Below are 20647 nucleotides of genomic sequence, written 5' to 3'. Positions count from 1 at the left end.
CAGGCGGAACAATAGTAAGTCCGGGGTATTCGGTACAACCCTCACAATAGATCACGCGTCCCAGCAAGAAGCCCCCCCATGGTTGTTTATCCGAGTATGTCCTACGCGTGTGGATACTACTCCTACTATCCAGTGTACACCGAGTAACCAAGTTGCATTGACCAAACTCCGATTTAACCCTGCTAACTCCCGATCATCTTGGTATAACTTTCAACACTATATAGATGTGGTGTACAGCTTCATTTGACGAATCCAGTTTCAGGTCGCATCCGTTGATGATGGTAGAATTATCAACGGTTCCGTAAGACGTGATTTCGTGTACTGCTGTATAAGACGGTGCGTTCCGGCGCTACGAGCGTCTAATATTCGTCAGAGTCGTAATCGTCGTCGCCCAGCAGGGAACGGTAGCCCCTGGACGCAAGATTCTCTTCAAGGCCGCCATCAGCCCCTGGGTCGGCATATCCTGCGTGGAGATAGTCAGTAAGCGGTCTCAAACTAGAAGAAAGTGTAGAATGTAAACATACCTTCGCCACCAAAATAGCTGAGTGCTACTGGCAAGAAGATGAGAGCATGGGTGGCAGCAAATATAATCAAAGCCAGCCACACTCGGAAGTAATAGATCTCAAAAATCTTGCTGCGAGTGAAGGCCAACACGCATACTCCCAGGAGTTTGGTCACTGTGATGCCACTAAAGACGCTGCCGCCTACATTGACCAAGGCTGTCCACGCCCGCGCGTCTTTGCCCCGGAATTTAGTCGGCACCCTCTCCATAATAGCACGGGAAGGGAACATGAACGCGCGAGCAATGTGTGCGCAAAACTCTACTGCGATACCCACGCAGATGATCAGATTCACCAGTGAAACTGCGTTAAGCGACACGCCAGCTACGGCCATGGCACCCATAATGTCAACCAGGATCATGACAACGGTTGTAGTGACTACAGCGCCAGTTGCCACGGATCCAAGGATCGTGGAAGTTAATGCGAAGATAATTGCAACAGCGAAGCCCAGTAGTGTACCCGTGAGCCGTATGATGGAGACATATTGGTCGAAGAAAATGTAGGTTTTGGAATATGGGAATACATCGATTCCATGCCCCTTAGAGATGCCATCAGCTATACGACGAGCCGAAATGTACGACTTAATGAAGTCATCTTGCGTCCTCAGGGGGGTGTGTGTGGTCCGGAAATGGCTGGCGTTGGTCATGACGCGTTTCTGATCGATAACAAGGGCATTGCTGTACGGAGCCTTGCCTCCCAGAGGACAGGACGCATCGGTAGGAGATTCGATCCACTTCTCCACGTAGTGAATAAATTCATCTCCTTCAGGCATGCCGTAGAGCGAGATATTCCAGGCAGGTGTCCTGTCTTCGAAACAGATCTCGCCATCCTCTTTGCAGCAATCTTGTTGTGGGTTAAGCCAGTAGAAGAAATCATCTATCCAGCTAGCCGTTGATCCTGAGATATACGAAACATTGGACCGCTTCGACTCCTGTTCGAGCACAAAGGGCAAAGAGAATTCCTCGCATGTTGTAAAACGTCCGCATAGCTGTTGCTGGTGGTGACGTTGAGTGACATTTACGTTGCGTGTCACGAAATAAACCGGGGGGCCACTTCCAAAGTAAGCGTTCAAGTCGTCGAAGTATTGGATGAGATAAGAGTCGCTTGGAAGAGCGATGCGTTGATCCAGTCCAAGAGCCACCTTTGGGATCAAAGCAAGTCCCGCAGTCAGGAGGCCAAGAAAGGTAATCACGACGATGACTTTGACCCTACGTGCAAGGAGTGAAGATGCATACACCTTGCGTATAAAGACCTGCAAAGCGCTTTCGCTCTCCTGGTGATCGAGAAGCTGGTCTTCAGACATGCCGGAATGCGCTTTGCGAACGGTCAGGCACGGGATGCAATCGGCGCGGAGGCTTTCGACGCGTCTCTGGTTCAATGCCAGAACCGAAATGAACATGGTGATTTGCAAGACTGCGTTGATGAAGACTGCACCAGCGGCATAAACGGCAAAATTCCTCACAGCAGGCATTCCTACAAAGACTCCCATGACGAAAGCGACAGTCTCTGTAAGTGAAGATAGGAAGATACTGGGACCAATTCGGCCCACAGCACGGGCGATCCTCTCATCAATCTCTTCATCCGGATGACTCACGTTGATCCTTTCAAACTCGTGAACAATCAAGAAAATATTGTCTACACCCACTGCCAGAACGAGGAATGGAATGACCTCGGCAATGATTAGGGTGACCTTTATGCCAGCTGCAGAAAACAGCCCAACTGACGCTGAAACCGACATGAGAACGATAAGGATACCGACGATGCCCAGAGTGAACTTGGACTGGACCAATGCGTTTGCAGGATTAGTAAACAAGGATTTCCACGTAACTGTGACCGAACCCAAAGCCATGGATGCGTATAAGAACATGATGATATAGCTGATGACCACGATTTTTGCGTCGGTGTTCGTGGACTTGTTCAACTCTTGCTCAACGCTGATCTCGGTGTTGAACGAGACACGTAGTCCACGCTCCTTAGCTTCTTCTTGTACCACTTCCAGGATGCGCCTGAGGCTATTTTCCCAGTCAATGGCATTAGCTTCACCTTCTGTCCCCTGCGCGTGGTTGTCCACAACCCAAGTTGTGATCAGGGCTTGGGCGTCTAAGACATCTCTTGATTCTCCATAGCCACCCAGGATCATTTCTGGCCTTAGTGGTTGTCCGAAGTCTGGGAGACAGCTCACGTCACCTGGTGAATCCGCGCAATGCTTAAGTCGAGCTTCCCACGTGTCTGGGTCTAGGTTTGCCACCGATCCTCCAAAGTAGCCCGTCAGAGACTGGATGACACAGGCTTCACCGGTTGGCTTAGTGCAAATGTCATCGAGAATTAACCCTCTGTCAAGAGAGATCATGCGGTGCACACGAGACTCCACATCAAACCACCAACTCAAAGTGTCATAGCTCAAAACGCTCCCATCCCCTGACGATGTGTCATTAACGAGAAACGCTTGTTCTGCCCTGTAGAACGGTCCAAAATTGGCATCGAAGTAGGCCTTTTCTTGTGCCGCTGCTGATGTTGGACTGACCCAGAGACGAACTGGGTCGGTCTCCACGGCGAATCGGAACCAACCAAGACTCAACAGACCGACCATGAGAATACTGCACGCAATTGTAATGCCGGGAAATCGAGCACAGGCACCACCAATGCTGTTGAATATCCTGTCCAGCACAGAGTTCAACTTATACACACCATTGGGTTGCTCAATATAACCACCTGCGCGAACAATATCACCTTCGTCCTCATCGTCACTGGGGGCGGGATCCTGCAACAGTCTGACGCGTTCGGGTTTCCGGTAGCGGCGTTCTCGGTAGGTGAAGTAGCTGGAGAAAGCGACGATAACCAGTAAGAAGACCGAGTAAATGAGGATGACAGCAAACGACAGACAAGGCAATAGGCCAACATGGCAGTACTTGTCCGTTTCCAAGGCAGGTAGCTCCGGGCATACATCGGGGCAGTCAACGCAAGAACAACGGAATGCCTCATCCGCGTCGTTGCACGCCTTCGGCTTGATCGGCAGTGGCTTCATTCCTTCAGGATCAGGGCCAGCAGGCTCGGTCTTGAAGTTAATCTGAAATGGGCTCCCTAGGAGCTTTTTGTCACCCAAGAACTTCAGAAACTGAGTGTAGTTCTTGGCACCGCCACCGATGAAGTCGATGGCTTTACCACCTGAAGCGCCATTCTTGACATTCTTGCAGCTGTCATAGAACCCGCTTTGATACTCTTCCGACCAAATGTTATCAATTTCGGTGACAAGTTGTTTTCCGCCCCGGGCCTCGTCGATATCGGTGACGTTGACGAACAAGGACTGGTCTGGGGAGCAGGTGAACGTGCAGAAGATGTTGAAGAAATTATCCTTGCACGCAGGACAGGACGCGATGATACCTTCGGCGAGTTTTAGATTTTTGGAAAGAGCGTCGATCTATAGCACGACAAGTCAGCAGCGTCCAATGATCCGAGGATGTGGGGCGTCCATGGAGCTTACTTGCTCATCCAGACAGCAAACAGGACCTTCTTCCCACTTGCTGCCACAGAGGTCTACCAGCTTCTTTCTCACCGCTGCTTCGGGCTCCTGTGCCAGGCCATTGTCCGGACAAGGAAGCTCTCCACCGAAGAATGACTTCTTCCCGCAATGGCCTCGGATCGCACAGCGACCAGGTTCATGGATGTTGGTGAAGCCTAAGCTCGGTTCGTCCCGGGCCCACGACTGAGGGAGAACGCCAAGACTTGCGATGAAGGGGATTAAGCGGAGTCCCCGCATGATTGGGGGCGTAGCCGGTCAGAGAAGCAAACGGGACGATCGATTACATTCAACAATGATGAGATAAGGCGTGAAAGAGTTGAGGGATGGGAATGAATGAGTCGGAGTTGGAGATGAGAGGAAGTAAATAGAGGAGGCGCAGGTCGGCAGGGAGCTTCCGGGATGACGATAAGCGGCGATGTACGTAAGCGGCGGTGGTTGGCCTCACCTGTCGGGCGCTAACGTCAGGCACTCCCCGCGATCATCCAGGAACTCTGTCAGGGACTATCAAACGGACCAGAGTTTACCAGGGCATAATGCGGACCTTATACGAGTAGGTTTGATCGGCTGAGCTAATTTTCTTATTCTACAATTAACCCGAGCAATTTGCATGATCCCTGACACAGAGTTGTGTGCTTATGTGTACTATAGTATATATTGCCGACTTGATCGGACTTAAGACTCACTAGACCATCAACTAATACTCGTCATGCGACACTCACCTGACCGAAAGATGGTCGCACTACTAAATAAGTCGGATGATGATACGTGGCCAGGTTGACCAAGTTGTCTTCTCTGCTGCCTCTCAGCAAGGGAGGACCGTCCATTTGGCAATGGCTACTATTAACATAATGACTGTGACATGTCATCACCGTCCCAAAGCTCCGATAAGGTTCGCTTAGAGCACTACTACCTGAAACAGCAGATCAACTAGAACGGCCTAGGCGACTGCGCCCTATCGGTTCATACTAGTAGGCTGTTAATCACACTGTCCTGGCCACATCGCACCTGTGTTGAACATTACTGGATCACGCAACCTTACAACAGAAATAGGTTTTTGCATTCAGTCACTACCCGAAGCAAGGGCTGACGGCTCATGCTCTTCCCATCCATTGTGCAACCGTCAGCCTTGTCCATCCCATAAGGATTGAAACCTGCTTCCCTGCTTCCTACAAAATACTCCGCAGCTAACGGCCACAATATTTCTATTGCTTTCTCAATCTCAACACACCGCCGTAACCTCAAGCTTAATCACTCATTCTTGGCTGCTCACTCGCGTTTTATTTCTATGTGCCTGCAAGAACGCCGAGTCACACTCTGGATCGCAGCTGAGATTACATACTAGTACATCACATGGAGCTCAAGTATATGTGATCATGTGTTACGGGGACTGACAACATAATAACAGGGTTACGGCCCTGCACCAATCCCGATTGATGCGTAAGAGAACACTACAAAGGTCTACCATGAGGATCTGCTTCAGCGATGAACACATATAGAATTTCACGTCTGGAATGCGGTAGGAGACTTGATACCACTTTCAGAATCCGAACAATAACACAAGCTGATGGCTGACAGTTTAGCCATTCACATGTGCCAAATATTTATATTGCAATTATCACTATTCTTAGTTGCTTGTCCATAGGCAAACCAGCCCCTGATTCCCATAGAACAGCCTGAAAGAGAGGATTACATCTATAGGCTTGTTTATAGGTGTCACAGGCATTCAAGACAAAGCAGATCTGCACCAATGAGCCTGTCTCAGAGACGCGAGGGAAGTAATACCCATGACTTAATTGGATGAAAGGTCGATAAATCACACCATCCAGGACCACAGCACAAACGCGACCGTAGTGATGGGAGATCTATGTGATGGTAATGCAAGATCTTGATCAAGGGGCTACGAGAGGTATATGAATAGGAGGCACAAGTATTTCCTCGCGCGTCGATAATGTCGCACCAAAGAGCCTAAGAGATTGACCTTTAGAACGACAGCAGATATACTCTCTCAAGTCACAAGATGAGATCAATTACCAAGGCTTCATCGGAAGACGGAATGTCGACCTTGGTGACAATTAATTCTTCCTACTGTTTGGAAAGCTACCCTGTGAACCCGAACCACCTTGTCAAGCTCATTGAGGATGCGACCAACCGACTTAAAAGTCGTGTTGTGCGTACGCCAACGGTCCCTCTGCACTGGATGAGCAATCCATCAAGGCGTGTCTATGCCAAACTAGAATGTCATTAACATACTGGCTCCTTCAAATTTCGGGGCGCTTTGAATGTCACAGAGGTGACGAAGGCACAGTCTGTCGTAACAGCATCCGCAGGGAACCACGCATTAGGTATCTGTTGAGCCACTAAGATGCTAGGGATGATCTTAGATCCGCACTATCTCATGTTGCTGATGTTGCTTACCCCACCCAATAGACAATACGGCTGGGGCCATGGTGGAGCTTTGGTGACAACTGATTTCATCGACGGGACGTTGAACAACAAGGAAGGGCTGGACGCATGCCTTGAGTTTGTTTTATAATTATCAAGGAGGGCAGGCTGTCCTATCATGAAAGGTGCTGGATCTGGGTACTCTGCTTCTCGAATATCGGCCAGTTCCACCATGGCAGAGGACTCGGATCCCTTCTTGCGCATCTCTGTTGGGATAGAGAGTGGCGAGGTTGACGCTTTGGTTGTTGTGGTCACTAGAGCGGCGTTGCAGTATGTGAAGAGATACTCAGGATGAGACATATAGCTCGTTGATGAAGGACGTCTGTTATGTTGTTACGGTAGTTTTATGCCCCTCTACACTGCATTTTGCAATGTTTGGGGTCATGCATTTTCATTTGGACGGGCTGAGTGGAGCTGTGGGGTAGCAGATTAGAACAGGTTGGGGCACGGCGCTACTAAATAATTAGTCCGTCCCACACTTATAGGGCAGATCAAGACCTAGAAGAGTTGTCTATACCTCGTAGAATTCTAAGCTATTCACGATACCAACTTTTGATGTTTGCATCAACTGCGTACTTGACAAAGATGCTGCTGGTACATGGATTCACTAGTTACCGCGGCAACGTGATGTAGCTCGCATGACATGCTTACACATCGGCTTTCTACCAGTTCCCCAGCATAGCTCATGATGCACAAAGAGCCTCAAATCTATCAATTCTTGTCGGTTTGTCCAACAAAGAAGCACAGTCACCGCAAAGGATCTAACCATGGTGACCGTCGCGCTTGAGACTCGGTTCAAGCACATGGCCATTGTCGATGAGAATGCTCACGATAATGCGAAGCTTCACCAGAAAGCCAAAGTACGTTCCATCTAATCAACCATTAGCCAAGTATGAGTCCACAATTGACGACAGAAAGCAGAGTGCAACTTCGAATACACGGCCGGTGAACCGAGTTCTACGACCCAAGAAGTCCGACGCTGTTCCTCATAATACTACAACCACGAATTCTACCGAGACCGCGTCAACAAACATCCAACGAACTCCATCGAAGACGAGACATCCTCTCGCCTCGGTTGTATCGCAAGACACAAATGATGCTGCAAATCAAGATGACCTAGATATCACTACCAATTCCAAGAACCAACCCGCGCGTCAAAGCTCCGCACCCTCCCAACCTCCCCGACAGAAAGAAAGACAATCATCTACATCACAAGCTCGCCATCCTCTCTCCGTTCTATCCCAAGCACCAAACGCCGCAGTGAAACGCGAACAACACTCCACCAAGCTCACCAAACAACCAATGCCCAGATTATTACATCTAGGCATGTTCGAAATCGGCAAAGCGCTGGGCAAAGGGAAGTTCGGACGAGTCTATCTTGCTCGGAAACGAGACAGCGGGTTTGTTTGTGCTTTGAAGGTACTTCACAAGAATGAGATCCAACAAGGGAGGGTAGAGAAACAAGTGGCTCGTGAGATCGAGATTCAGAGTAATCTGCGCCATCCGAATATTCTTCGGCTTTTCGGACACTTCCACGACAGCAAACGCATAATCCTGATTTTGGAATTTGCGGGAAAGGGAGAGCTATACAAGCACTTGCAAAAGGAGAATCGGTTTCCGGAATGGAAGGCTGCGCAGTACATTGCGCAGATGACGAATGCTTTGCAGTACTTACATCGCAAGCATGTCATCCATCGGGATATCAAGCCTGAGAATATTCTTGTGGGGATTCATGGAGAGCTGAAGATGTCGGATTTTGGCTGGAGTGTCCATGCACCAAGTGGTCGCAGGCTTACGAAATGCGGGACGCTGGATTACTTGCCTCCTGAAATGGTTGACCCGAAAAAGTGCGATAAGCCGTATGATCAGAAGGTGGATTTATGGTCCCTTGGGGTTCTATTGTATGAGTTTTTGGTTGGGAGCGCGCCGTTTGAGGATACACCTGTCATGACGCAGAGAAGGATCATGAAAGCGGATATGGTAATACCTTCTTTTGTGAGTCTTGAAGCCAAGGACCTTATCAGGAAGGTAAAGCAACCGTTCTCTCTTTCATGGTTCAGCAGTATACTAACGATCTCTAAGCTTCTTGTGACTGATGCGGATAAAAGAATCACTCTCGAACAGGTCCGACAACATCCTTGGATTATCAAGTACTGCTCCCGACATACAAAGGAGGAAAAGAAAGAAGATGTACCTGGTCAAGAATCCTGAGTTAATAATAATACCCATTCGGGTTAGAAGCCTCATATACTGCTGGCAGTAATCCACTATATAATAATAGATAGCTGGACTAGACAAGTCCGGACATTTGTTCTAATCTTCAGCCACTGGCACTTGCTCCATGCCCAGTCTCTTTACACATACTAGTAAGCATATATAGTACCGTATAAATGTACTCAATCTTGGCTCAAGCGAGTCCTGATATTGACATCGAGCATGTCTCTGGACTAAGGGACAAAAACACCACCACATTGCCTTCCTTCTGTATCACTTATTCGCTCTCTTTCAATGCATCAGAACAGAAGGCGGTTACAAGCAGTCACCCAACAGCCAGCCGGGTGGTAAAGGTAATAAAGTTTTAAGAACGTATAAAGTCCTTTTCATACAATACAGAAATAACCCTTTCCACCTTCAAAATAATTCATGGATGTAAATCTGTAGAAGAAAGAAAGAAAGAAAGAAAGAAAGAAAGAAAAAAAGGAAAAAAAATATTCAAGTAGGAAAAACAAATGGTAAGACTGGGGTTCGAACCCAGGCTGACTTTCGTCAAGCGGAGTTTTAAATCGTAACCGAATAAGTAAAATTCGGAAACAACTCTCTTAAGCCGCTCGCCTTAACCACTCGGCCATCTTACCAGCATTGTCTACGGATATATCTTATTTGCTTTGTAGCACATCTGGTTATTAGGCTCGGATATATCCGCAGGTAGTGGTTAGCCGACGCGAACCTTGCTGCTATATTGTTTGCTGTTTAGGTTGGAAGGTCTCTTTTTTGAATGGTGTATCAATAGTGATTGACGGTTTGTTGTACTAGTGTAGGTCAAATGCTTGTATTGGGCTGATGATGTAAGAAAAGGGGGGCAATTTCCATTTTGTAGCTAGGGTTGAAGGAGCTTTAATTGAACTGTAGGTCATGCAATAGAACGAGGTCAAGTCATATGTTATTTGACGAGCACCTGAAACAGAAAATAGCTACATGAAGTCGTAGCTTGTCAGATCATTGGTATCCGTATATGGGCAGGCGGCCAGCAGGTCCATGTTATCATTGACGAGATCCCAAAGCGATATGTCAGATGCGTTCAACCGTCGATAGCCAGTCTTGGATCTACAGTAGAGGCGATTGTACTGTGAAAAGTGGCCTTCGTGAGAGAAATCCCCCCAAGCAAGTACGGTAAGGTCGGGCAGACCGTCAGCACTGAATGCCCACTCCGCAAACTTGTTTATGCCAAAGGGGTGGTACAATGGGTCTGTCTCGGTGTAAGTCTTTGTCCCTTTGTAACCATAAACATTGGTTTTTGAAGTGCACTTACCACAGTAAGACAAGAAATGCATATTCACCATAGCCGTTCCAGTAGCTCTGATGTGTAGAAGCTTGCATGAAGGTCGAGTCTGCAAGCCTTGTAACTGATTGCCCTTGTGCTCTGGTTAGTGGTAGCTACAGGACATTCGATCACAGTATGCACATACTAGTTCAGTAGGTGGTGTAGAGGATCCAAAACAGGCCAACTGTTTGTCCTGTAATAATTGTTCCAGACCCGAAGGCCAAGGCATGCCTTCGCCACCGAGTATTGGGACACGTTCGTCCGCTAAACTATGCATGACGAGACGTGTCAAAGAGCCACAACGGCGAACTGTGCTTATAAGAGTTTCCCAACTGATAGGTTTGCAGACCATGAGACAGAGAGTCTGTAATTTCGGAGCTCTATGAATAAAGTTGCAGATTGCCTTGGTTGTAGTTATAGGCCCGCTGTTGGTAAGAACAAGCTCGAAGTATTTAAGCTCCGTCAACTTCCCATAGCTTGATACCAGTTCTAGCCACTTAAGTGATCCTTTACATTTCCGCAGTTTCAAGGTTTTCAGGCTCTCAGTACCGAACAAAAACGGCATCTCGACGTCGGCATGCTCAAACGAGATAGCCGACAAGTCAAGGTATTCGAGCGACTGCATGATTGTTCTTTCATTTCCAACCTTAGCGTTCATAATCCTGTGAACAAAAAAGTTGTCTGGCATTTCTTCGTCGCTCTGTCGGCGAAACTCGTCAGTCCAAAGACCTTTTGCACGATCCCAATTGTCAAGATCTAGGGTGAGCGAAAGTAGTTGATGACCATGAGCTTTGATACAGTCTTTGATGCTCTCGAAGTCTCTATACTTGTTCAGGCCCTTCCAGCAAAGGCTTCTCAGGTCCTGGAACTGCGCAAGATCAACAGAGCCTACATCTTTATTGCAATAAACATCCGTGTGGAGTATGAGAGATTTGACCTTCTTCTGCTTTCTGAGAAGGGAGAACTCATTAGAAGATAGTATCATATTTGGAATGCACATTCCAAGATTCCACCGAAAACTTTGTAATTGATCATCGACAAACTGCAAATCATTCAAGGCATGTATCAAATCAACAAGTGATTCACTATCATCGGGCGTCTATAGAATTTAGTATGCGTTCAGACTAGTACTGAAAGAGTAGATCATGGCATTATTTTACTTACCCCGCCATCTGCATATTTAACTTCTATTCCATCTCCGATATCACGTTCTAGTTCATGTTCCATAGATTCAGAGTAGTCAGATAGCGAGTCCTCGGGTTCGAATGCGTCATCATGTATTTCGTGATAGCATGTTCGATGGTGGATCGGAACCCTCAATTCAAGGTCTCGTATATGCGAAGCGTATCTTCTTGGAATTGAGTTTACAGCCGCAGCCAACTCTTTCAATATCGCTTCCGGATCATTGAAGACCAGGCACCGATAAAGGCGGGGTATAGCACAGTCCCGCAGGCGGGTGCACACCTCACATACTTGCTTTAGGTCTTTGTGACCAGTTACCTTTAAAGATTAGCATGCGAAGTCAAAGGGTTTCCAAAAAAACAGTTCCAATCCTCACATAGCTCAGTATTATACTCAATATTTCCGTGGGGAGTTTGTCTAGCATGGTGATGACAAGAATTAACTAACTTTGACGAAAAGGCACGTAGGCTTCAAGTCAATGTGAGAGTTAGTATGAGATGAAAATAGCAAGGGACACAAAGAACCCAGTGGGTCGAGGACTTGGTTGACGGTTGTGGAGGATGGTTGGTGAAGGGGGAAGTAAAATTGAGCAAAGCTGACAAAAGGGGGGAAGAGGTCAAGTGACTGCTGACTAGAAAAGCTAATTGAAGAGAATCATTGAATGGTCAGAAGATGCAGAATCTTGTTCAGAAGGCGTTTAGTTGGGGAGAAAGCAGTATGTTTAGAATGACAACGAGGTTAGTAGCACGTTTAATGCTAATGGGATTATCTCATAGGAAATTAAATATCTTGGCCTGTTGAGGGGATAATACGAAGGGCCATACCGAGAAACAACAAGATCTACATCATCTTTACCCTTCACTCCTTCTTGCGTACCCTTGGCTTTCATCGTTCTTGACATTTATCCCCCATTCTTCATCGATATCCACAACCCGGTCCAAGCGCATATCCGACCGATGCCCCGCATCCTATTCCTGGGACGCACAGGATGTCATTCAAGCTGTGTTCGGCTCAGCTGGGATCTAAATATCTCAAGCCACACTAGGTTATTGACAGCCCAGTATGTACGCATGATCGGGCTGTAAATTAGTAGACGTGCTGTTGTCGGCGCGTTGTCCTCCCCGCCCAATTCAGCCTCGCTTAACACCATTTAGCTTCGGCCATCATGCTTGCTTTTTCCACTATCGTGAGGTCTGCGTATCCGTGGATCACAATAATTTTTCACCTTCTTTGCCTTAAAAGAGATCGCCCGCTCAAAAGCTAAAGCGCCTTCAACAAGGAAGCAGTATCACTGCTGTGTCGATCCGCGGTGTGTGATAGTCCCGCTCCCAACCCGTACCTACATAGCCATTAGCCACCGCCAGCTAGTCCGATGCCCTGCATGATAGCCCGAAGCCCAACATGAACCGGCGCGCACTCTAGTTCCGTTTATTATAACTCTCGGGCCATAGCCTCCATGGCCCCGGAAATTTGTCTCAAAGTTTATTATACATCTTACATCCACCACAAACGACCATGGTGTCCCCCGCTCAAAGCCTTCGGGACCAGTGGAAGGAGCCATCCGACATCTTCACAGTCCTCCTAATTATCGGTGGAGACATTGTTCAGCAAGCCTTGGGGGCCGTATCGGGAGGATTTCTCACCCCGGTCGCATTCTCCTACGGATGGGTTGCATACGCCGTGTCGGCCCTTCTCTCTGCCACTGGCGATGGCCGGCTCATGCCTGAGACTCCTATCACTAATTTACGGGTGATTAATCTCAAGTCTGGCTACTGTCGCTGGAATCGATCATGGGTGCTCGGTCGGGTGTTTCAGGACTATGAGCATTGGATGCCGAGTGCGGTGCGTGAGCGATTGGAAGAGCATCCGAGTCAGAACAGTGACGAAGAGAAGAAGGTTCCGGGCTTGCTTCCGGGGGGTCGGCAGCCAGAAGTGGCTCTATGTGTGGCTGTCTATCACTGGTCTACTAAGGGGAACTCTTTAGCGCGTCCTGGCCATGACTGGGTTTGGTGGACAGGACTGCTGGTCTCACTCATTCAGATTGCCATCAGTTCTGTCCCATTCGGGATCTACGGGGACTGGCGAGTCTTCTTGGTGACGGTCAGCGGGACCGTCCTGGCATATGCCGCGGGGGCATTGCCGGGCTGGCGGAAAGAGAAATGGGCGTGTCGCAGAGGGTCAGGGAAAGACGTGGCATTGACGTTGGGGAACGGATCCACCCATGTGGTGATTGTGCATGGAGGCCATCCCGATGGACTGGATTTGGAGGACCTGGCGGGGGCTGAGGTTCGACACTCAGGAGCAGCGACCTCGAACCGTCGATCTATATCCCGAATGATCGAGTCATGTAACACGACACGATTTCTGATTACATTTCTTGCCATTCTCTGGCTCGTTCTCTTGATTACTAGCCAAGCCATCGAAAGTCATACCTGGTATCTGGTCGGCGTTGGGGGGCTGGGCATGATCCAGAATCTCATTGTCGCTGGGGCACCGCGGTTCCCTGAGATGCTGGGCATTCCAATCGAATTGAGCGAAAGCTCACAGGGTTCGCCTTCAATCTTCGCCGAGTACAAAGTGATGTACTCGCTTATGGAGCTGGAGCTGGGGTATAAGGGATTCGGAAGAGCACTCCTGACGGAGTTCTTTCCTGGCAAGCTGAGGGATTGGGAGGAGAAATGGTGGGCGCTTACGGACAATGAAGAGAGGCGAGTGATATTGGATGAGAAGAAAAGAGGTTTGCAACGATGATGTGTATTGGTTTTCTCCCATTTGTTGAATCTTGGCGTTTGCAAGATAAAGTAGTTGTTCCTGTGATAATAGATTGTGATATTTGACAACATTTCCCCCAGTGATCTTAGATTTTCCAGTCATGGCATTCGAGCAAAAGGCTTGTTGAGTTGCTCCACTCTCAACACATCACAGCTTTTTGAGCTGACCCATTTTCATGCATCGGACGGCTGATAGTACAGTCATTCTCCCAATAAGATGTTGAGTTCATGTCAACATCGGGTAAACGAGGCAGAGGCCCACTTTTCGGTGTCCGATGTATGCTTCCCAGCGCCAAGTCATTTCCACTGTTAAGCACTTATCCAAATCACATTGTCCCGGCTGAAACAACCCAGGGAACTGGACACATTCTATCGATCATCCTTTTCGTGCAAGGCTGAAAACCAACCTTGCTCTGCATTAGGGTCGTATTCTTCTAGCCTGCATACGAGAGGAGTATAGTTTCACGTGACAGTTAGGCCTCTAAGTTAAGAGTTGGGCAATCACAATCACATCTTCGTAACCTTGCTGTGGTTTACAGATCATTAATATCGATAATACCCAGGAAACATTATTCTGAACGGTCTGCACTTTGATATTACTAATTCTAGGCTAGATCTTGGCCGTGATATCCTTTTTCCGCAACAAGCATATTCCGTCACAATCAATGTGTGGACTCATACCCCCGTCAATAGTCCGTTTCTTCAATGCTTTTCGTGGCATGACGTCGCATCCTTCTGTCTGCCAGCGTTGCTGGAATAGCCTATTTTCCAGAAACGGTTTCCAGGTTGCCTGGAAGGCTCAGTTTCAACCTCACGTGTCGGGCTTCTCCTACAAGGTGAGTCTGGGAGAAATTGCCACCTCTGCCAAAGAGGGGTGTAAATGGTGTCAGTTTCTCAACAAGCAGATTCCAGCTCAGGTTGGGACAGATGGCCCTCTTCATGCTGAGGCAGAGTATACAATAGCTGTGAGATTCCGCATGAGGTCAGGGCAAGAACAACGTACCCTTCTGGCCCTCTCGTTGAATGACATTTGGAGTCAAACATTCGAGGTACACACAGTGAATGGTTTGTTCAATCTGTCAGTAATTGTACCGGAGTAGTGTAGCTAATTGTCGCAGGCGATAATGCTGCGGAATATATCCCGACACGCGAGGTCATTTGGCAGGTCAACTCCCCTGCTACATATGCTCATGCTGCTGAGCTTATCAGCGAGTGCACGACTGGGGGACATGACCAGTGTCATCATCGAGAGACCCTTTATCTGCCGACTCGAGTAGTCGATTGTTTGGATCCGGAGCATCCAAAACTTCATATCACTCAAGAGGGAGCGCCAGGGAAATACACAGCTCTGAGTTACCGCTGGGGAGAGGCCCAGCCACATCGAATGCAAACTCACAATCTCCAGTCATATTGTCAAGAGATCCCAGTCCATTCACTCCCTCAAACAATCAAAGATGCGATCCACTGCACTCAACAACTCGGGATCCGCTTTCTCTGGGTCGACAGCCTGTGCATCATCCAAGACTCCAAGGAGGATAAAAGTCGCGAGATCCCGCAAATCCGCAAAACCTTCCAAAACGCATTCGTGACTATCGTCGCGGCCAGCGCATCCCAAGTCAGCCAAGGATTCTTGCAAGACCGTGAACCCCCACCCAAAGCAGTTTCGCTACCTTTCCGCTGCGACGGTAACCGCATCGGCACGATGTGGATCAGGGAGGGCACAATTGATCCTCGTGAACCAATAGATACTCGAGCCTGGTGTTACGAGGAGAAGCTTCTTACCCAGCGTGCTTTGATCTTCACAACTCGAACCGTGCGGTTTCAATGTCAATCACACTACCTTAACATCGGAAACTCCAACATTGCAGCATGGAATGCAGACACGCGCCTACCGAGCACAATGATGGAGCCAGAAGAGGGGGACTGGGCTCCCCTCACGTACGAAGAGAGTTCTGCGATTACGATTGAAAATACGTGGGCCTCGGTCCTGGCGGAATACACAGCGCGCGATATCACACAGTTTCGCGATCGTCTCATCGCATTCTACGGCATTGCAGAAACATTTCATCGCACCTGGACTCATAGCCAGTACCTCGCTGGATTGTGGAAACATAACCTCCTCGAAGACCTCCTTTGGGAAGCTGATCCACCACTACATGCTCGACCCGAGAGCTATCGCGCCCCGTCTTGGTCCTGGGCCGCAGTAAACGGCAAGGTGCTGCGTGCGAATACTATGCATTTCTGGAGAGAAGATGTACCGGAATGTGAGGTTGTCGATTGCCAAGTTACCTTGGCGAATGAGAAGATGCCGTACGGTGAGGTTACAGACGGACGGTTGCAACTGAACGCCTCGATGAAGAATATTATTTGGCACCCCTCACAGGGGAAATTTTATGCTACCAGCCAGGGAGATTCAGACAAGTCGAAGGAACTACATCCGGGCACATTACTGGGTAAATGCTACCCAGATAGTTTGCAAGAAATCGAGTCGGAAGGAATGCAGCAGGCTTATGCTATTCCGCTGCGGTCTTCCCGGAAGACATACCATGTTATCCAAGGCTTAATAGTTGTACCATGTCAGGAGAAGCATGAGACCCAGTGCTTCCGCCGGGTTGGCAGGTTTGATATCCCGTTGTTGAAGCTCTGGGGTGACTTTGATCCTGATACATTGTTTGGATCGACCCGGCAGCCTGTTGTTATCATCTGATCATATCCCATTTTATCGTCAAGGACGTGGCTATGGCACTGACAGTGGCTGGTTCAATGTGAACAGTGTCAAAAGTGATATAAGTAATGGTTTGTCGAAGGAATTGTGTAGGGGCAAAGATGAAACACTGAGCGAGTAACCGCCCGGTCGGGCTCCCAATCGGGCCTTTTTAGGCGTCCCGGGGCTTGACCACTTCGGGTTCCCGACGGCGACGACACCCATACTTAACAACTATGGATGCGTCCGGAGCAACTGTTTTCATTTACTCGCAATTTACTATATTCGCACTAAATTAGACATCCAACTTGCGAATAAAATAATGGAAGACACGAGGAAATGGGAATATGAATTGTCAGATCTTGACAAAGGAGGCTTCACCAAGACTGTGAAAGCCGTCCTCTTCTATGATCTCCAGGCCACTGTTGACCCAGAGAGTGTGGTTTCCTCCTTATTGGAGGGAGTGAAGCACGCAACTCGCCAACTACCATTTATGGCAGGTCACCTTGAATTCAACAAATCCGGAAGGCTTTGCATCGTGACCTCCACTGACAGCGCGGTGGAAGTCAACGTACGCCGATACACAGGCACCGAGTGCGAGCCTTTCCATGACTTGGCTCGGCACTCGTTCTCTCCCAGCAAACTAGATTTGACTCAATTTCTACCAAAAGATCCAATCGCGAAGCACCCAGTCTGCTTAATGCAAATCAATCTCATTGAAGGGGGTCTGGCCGTAGGGTTTCGAGTGGACCACGCAGCCGGGGACTGGGTATCTCTCAGCACTTTCATCTCGCTCGTCTGTCAGAGCAGCAAAGCACATCAGGAAGGCCTGGACATGCCCACCTACACTCCAGACCTGAAAAGAGATCCTTACAATGCTCCTACCCTGGATACCACAATTTCGCAGCAAGATCGACTCGCTCAACTCCCCCTGTTCCACATCATCGAGAAGAGCAAGTTTCAATTCAAGCCACCACCCCAAACTCGCGCCGGCATCTACCGCATCACAGAGCCCACCATCCAACAGTTTAAAACTCAATGTGCCCCATATTTAGACCAGGTGGAATATATAACCTCCTACGACTGCATCTCCGCCCTCCTATGGAGGGCACTAACCCGGGCCCGCCTACATATTCACCCTGACCAAGCCAACACTCCAACCCGATTCGTCCACCCCATCGACGTCCGATCCCGCGACCCAGAGCACAAAACATCACCCCAGTACTTCGGCAACGCCGTAATCGGTACCCTCGCTGGACCAGTGCCCGCCACCACACTCATCTCCGAAGGGGACCGCAGCCTTGCCGCAGCAGCTACCAAGATCCGCCAATCTATCCACGCCGTTGACATATCTAAGATTGAACATCTCACGGCGCTGCAGACCTCACTCGCCGACACGGAGATGCTTATCCCGAACGCGGACTTTGCAGGCATGGATCTGTTCATGAACACCTGGTATGCAGGGAGCGCAGCCAAGTATGATCTGGGAGCGGCAGCAAGGCCCGTGGCATTTCGGGTGCAGGCGGGGGTGCCGGGGGCGTGCGCAATAATCCTGCCGGATTTATCTGAGGGAGATGCGAGAGTGTTTGAGGTCTTTGTGCAAGCGCCGGAGAAGGAATATGAGGCTCTGATGAGGGATGTGGAGTTTATGAAGTATTTCGAGCAGGTTGCATGAATTAAATCAAGGTATACTATAATCATGGAATGGGAAAAGGTGTTCTACAAACAAAACCTATGTTTCTAGGCAGTATTGAGTTGGGAATGGGATTAGGTAGATACATCGTCGCCGTATCGTTATCTGGATTGAAGAATTGCCAGCATGGTTAATCGTGGTATACAAGCTCTTGATTCTTATGGGAGTGGGCTAGTGAGGTTCAAAGGAGGCCTTTGTATGTATTGTTCTCTATGCCGTAGCGTAATGACACAAGAATAATGATATTTCGACAAAGAAGACATGCACAAATCCAAGGACATAACTAATACTTGATCTGAACATGGAACGAAACAACATTCAGGTAAACATAAGTACTCCGCTACCTATGAAGCTCGTCAAGTAAGTACCACACTTTACACTGACCTGCCCAACCACTCATGAAACAGCATTTCTGGTAAACATGGACAATCATCTGCTCATCAAACACTGCAGTTCTCCATCAATCAATTCTTCCTATCAGTCAACAAATTGTGTACCCTTCCTACACTGCATCAAATTCGATTCCGTCGGCAGCTCTCACAAACTACAATCTGGCATTGGCGACACTCCAGGATGTACTTCCGGTGGCGTTCTCCACAGATCTCGCAATCAAATGCTCGCCTTCTCGAACCTTCAAGACGCCGAAATCTGCCTCGGTGTTCGCACTCGTGATTCTCCATCAGATTTGCCCGCATTCTCTGAACTAGGATATCGCGGATCGGGGGTGCTAAGGGCGCTGGGGCCTGACGGTCTACAACTTCTGCCGCTCTGGCGAGTAGTCTTCCCTCGTCCCAAGTAACGCATTCGCATGTCTTCCATTGAAGACCGCAGAGGTAGCAAAACTCAGCGCGACATTTGCACCTGTTTAACAGGTAAGTAAGTGGAAGTGGGGAATGCGGAAGAAGTATATGCATACGTTATGTGGTAACAGCCGAACCCCAGGTCGACGAGAGCCCTGCAACGAAAGCACCGTTGCCATCCTTGAGTACTAGCTAGCGCCAGTGTAGCTTGCAGATCAGTATCCTCCACACAGTCATCGATGTGAAAAGCCTTTTTGCACATGGCACAGGTATTCAGGTTGCAGTGAGGACACTCAGCACGGCCGGCTATGATGTTTTGAGGTAGTATGAACTTGCCGCAGCTGGTATTGCTGCAATAAGTGCGGTCAGTGGTGGAGAACTCAATTTCCGCGCTCTTGAAATCAGAAATCTCAGTCTCTGACAGATGCTCCTGGGCAGCTTCTAGATGAATCGGTATACGGCAGCATCGTGGAGGGAAGAGAGTTGAGTCCTTCGTCGCTCTTAGAAAGACATCTTTGAGACAATCGTCACAGTAATTATGGTTGCAGTCCAATTGCTTCACCTTGTGAGCGAAGAAACTCTCGTAGCACACGCAGCACCGAGTCTCCGTGGCGGCGGGCTTCTCCAATTCCAAGGCCTGTCTTTCTGTGTATGTCATTGAGGGACCGGCGACGCCCTCATCGTCACTGGACTGGGGCTCTGTGGCTGCTTGAGGCTGTTCCACATCATCATCAGTTGTTGAAGAGTCCGAGTCATCGTTTCTTTCATTTATTCTGATTGCCAGACGTCGATCATCGCTTGCCTGAGCTTCTTCCCGTGTAATAGCAGCAATAACACGACTGTCGGAACGTACTGCCACAGCAATGCTCCAGGCGAGCTTGTTGTCCTCCAGTGACCTTAGATGTGCTCTCAACTCTTGGCGATATGCTTGTAGATAGTCTTCACTGTCATCGGCCCGACCCTTCCCTTTTTGAGTGTCAAGATACTCTTGTAACTCCTGAAGTTGCTGGGTGACAACGTATATTTCGTCGTCCATCTGACTGCTTGATTGGTAGTGGAGTTCCATTGTGTAAGGCAACTTTGAGAGACTGTAGCAGCAAGGCAACCGTCAGAAATGACATGGATGGCTGGCCATGCCTTTTACACATGATGAGGGATACCTTACTGTCAAAGTGACTGATGAGCAAAGCTCAGAGATAGTGATAAGATTTCTTGGATGAGTAGGTGATAGTCTTCATTTCCAGATGGCGTTTGTTAGGAGGCGAATGTGTTAGAGGAAATGGAAATGGGGAGTTTCCGTGGGAAGTAGGAAAAAACAAACAAAGTTTCAGCGTTTGTAGGTGCCTCAGTCACTGGACGTAAAGGAACTGAGATCCGCCCTCATACTCAAGAAGTAAGTAATGATATGGCCCAAATGGCAATGAGAAATTAGCC

General features: G+C 48.6%; 8 protein-coding genes and 1 non-coding gene across 9 annotated transcripts; 4 read left to right on the top strand and 5 right to left on the bottom strand.

The window, feature by feature from the left end:
• Nucleotides 1-137: 137 nt before the first annotated feature.
• ncr1 (sphingolipid transporter NCR1) lies at nt 138-4574 on the bottom strand. The gene is made up of 3 exons (XM_025680918.1): nt 4042-4574; nt 525-3978; nt 138-463 (listed from the first exon to the last, which is right to left on the bottom strand). Exons 1-3 carry the CDS (start codon nt 4315-4317, stop codon nt 360-362), a joined length of 3834 nt encoding a protein of 1277 aa, XP_025541126.1. The 5' UTR covers nt 4318-4574; the 3' UTR covers nt 138-359.
• Nucleotides 4575-6396: 1822 nt separating this feature from the next.
• Nucleotides 6397-6972, bottom strand: BO79DRAFT_7551 (uncharacterized protein). Its single transcript, XM_025689703.1, has one exon. It carries the CDS (start codon nt 6820-6822, stop codon nt 6469-6471), a length of 354 nt encoding a protein of 117 aa, XP_025541125.1. The 5' UTR covers nt 6823-6972; the 3' UTR covers nt 6397-6468.
• A 317-nt stretch (nt 6973-7289) lies between these two features.
• On the top strand, nt 7290-8733 carry BO79DRAFT_263015 (aurora family serine/threonine-protein kinase; the record flags this gene model as incomplete). Its single annotated transcript, XM_025686626.1, has 2 exons — nt 7290-7382; nt 7444-8733. 2 exons carry the CDS (start codon nt 7290-7292, stop codon nt 8731-8733), a joined length of 1383 nt encoding a protein of 460 aa, XP_025541124.1.
• Nucleotides 8734-9252: 519 nt separating this feature from the next.
• On the bottom strand, nt 9253-9377 carry BO79DRAFT_t99. Its single transcript has one exon. It is a non-coding gene; the product is annotated as a tRNA-Leu (tRNA).
• A 221-nt stretch (nt 9378-9598) lies between these two features.
• On the bottom strand, nt 9599-11799 carry BO79DRAFT_263000 (uncharacterized protein). The gene is made up of 5 exons (XM_025686625.1): nt 11607-11799; nt 11228-11563; nt 10295-11105; nt 10052-10162; nt 9599-9988 (listed from the first exon to the last, which is right to left on the bottom strand). The coding sequence occupies exons 1-5, from the start codon at nt 11667-11669 to the stop codon at nt 9714-9716; spliced, it is 1596 nt and encodes a 531-aa protein (XP_025541123.1). The 5' UTR covers nt 11670-11799; the 3' UTR covers nt 9599-9713.
• Nucleotides 11800-12760: 961 nt separating this feature from the next.
• On the top strand, nt 12761-14030 carry BO79DRAFT_262990 (uncharacterized protein; the record flags this gene model as incomplete). Its single annotated transcript, XM_025686624.1, has 1 exon — nt 12761-14030. The coding sequence occupies one exon, from the start codon at nt 12761-12763 to the stop codon at nt 13994-13996; it is 1236 nt and encodes a 411-aa protein (XP_025541122.1). The 3' UTR covers nt 13997-14030.
• Nucleotides 14031-14681: 651 nt separating this feature from the next.
• On the top strand, nt 14682-16723 carry BO79DRAFT_262987 (HET domain-containing protein; the record flags this gene model as incomplete). The annotated part of the gene is made up of 2 exons (XM_025686623.1): nt 14682-15081; nt 15135-16723. The coding sequence occupies 2 exons, from the start codon at nt 14682-14684 to the stop codon at nt 16721-16723; spliced, it is 1989 nt and encodes a 662-aa protein (XP_025541121.1).
• A 319-nt stretch (nt 16724-17042) lies between these two features.
• Nucleotides 17043-18395, top strand: BO79DRAFT_192733 (uncharacterized protein; the record flags this gene model as incomplete). The annotated part of the gene is made up of 1 exon (XM_025680917.1): nt 17043-18395. One exon carries the CDS (start codon nt 17043-17045, stop codon nt 18393-18395), a length of 1353 nt encoding a protein of 450 aa, XP_025541120.1.
• Nucleotides 18396-19164: 769 nt separating this feature from the next.
• Nucleotides 19165-20279, bottom strand: BO79DRAFT_144505 (E3 ubiquitin-protein ligase; the record flags this gene model as incomplete). The annotated part of the gene is made up of 3 exons (XM_025678385.1): nt 19165-19274; nt 19351-19401; nt 19445-20279. 3 exons carry the CDS (start codon nt 20277-20279, stop codon nt 19165-19167), a joined length of 996 nt encoding a protein of 331 aa, XP_025541119.1.
• Nucleotides 20280-20647: the final 368 nt, after the last annotated feature.

Source organism: Aspergillus costaricaensis (assembly GCF_003184835.1).
Source record: "Aspergillus costaricaensis CBS 115574 unplaced genomic scaffold BO79scaffold_11, whole genome shotgun sequence".
NCBI classification, from domain to species: domain Eukaryota; kingdom Fungi; phylum Ascomycota; class Eurotiomycetes; order Eurotiales; family Aspergillaceae; genus Aspergillus; species Aspergillus costaricensis.
This window is presented reverse-complemented; position numbering and strand designations above follow the sequence as displayed.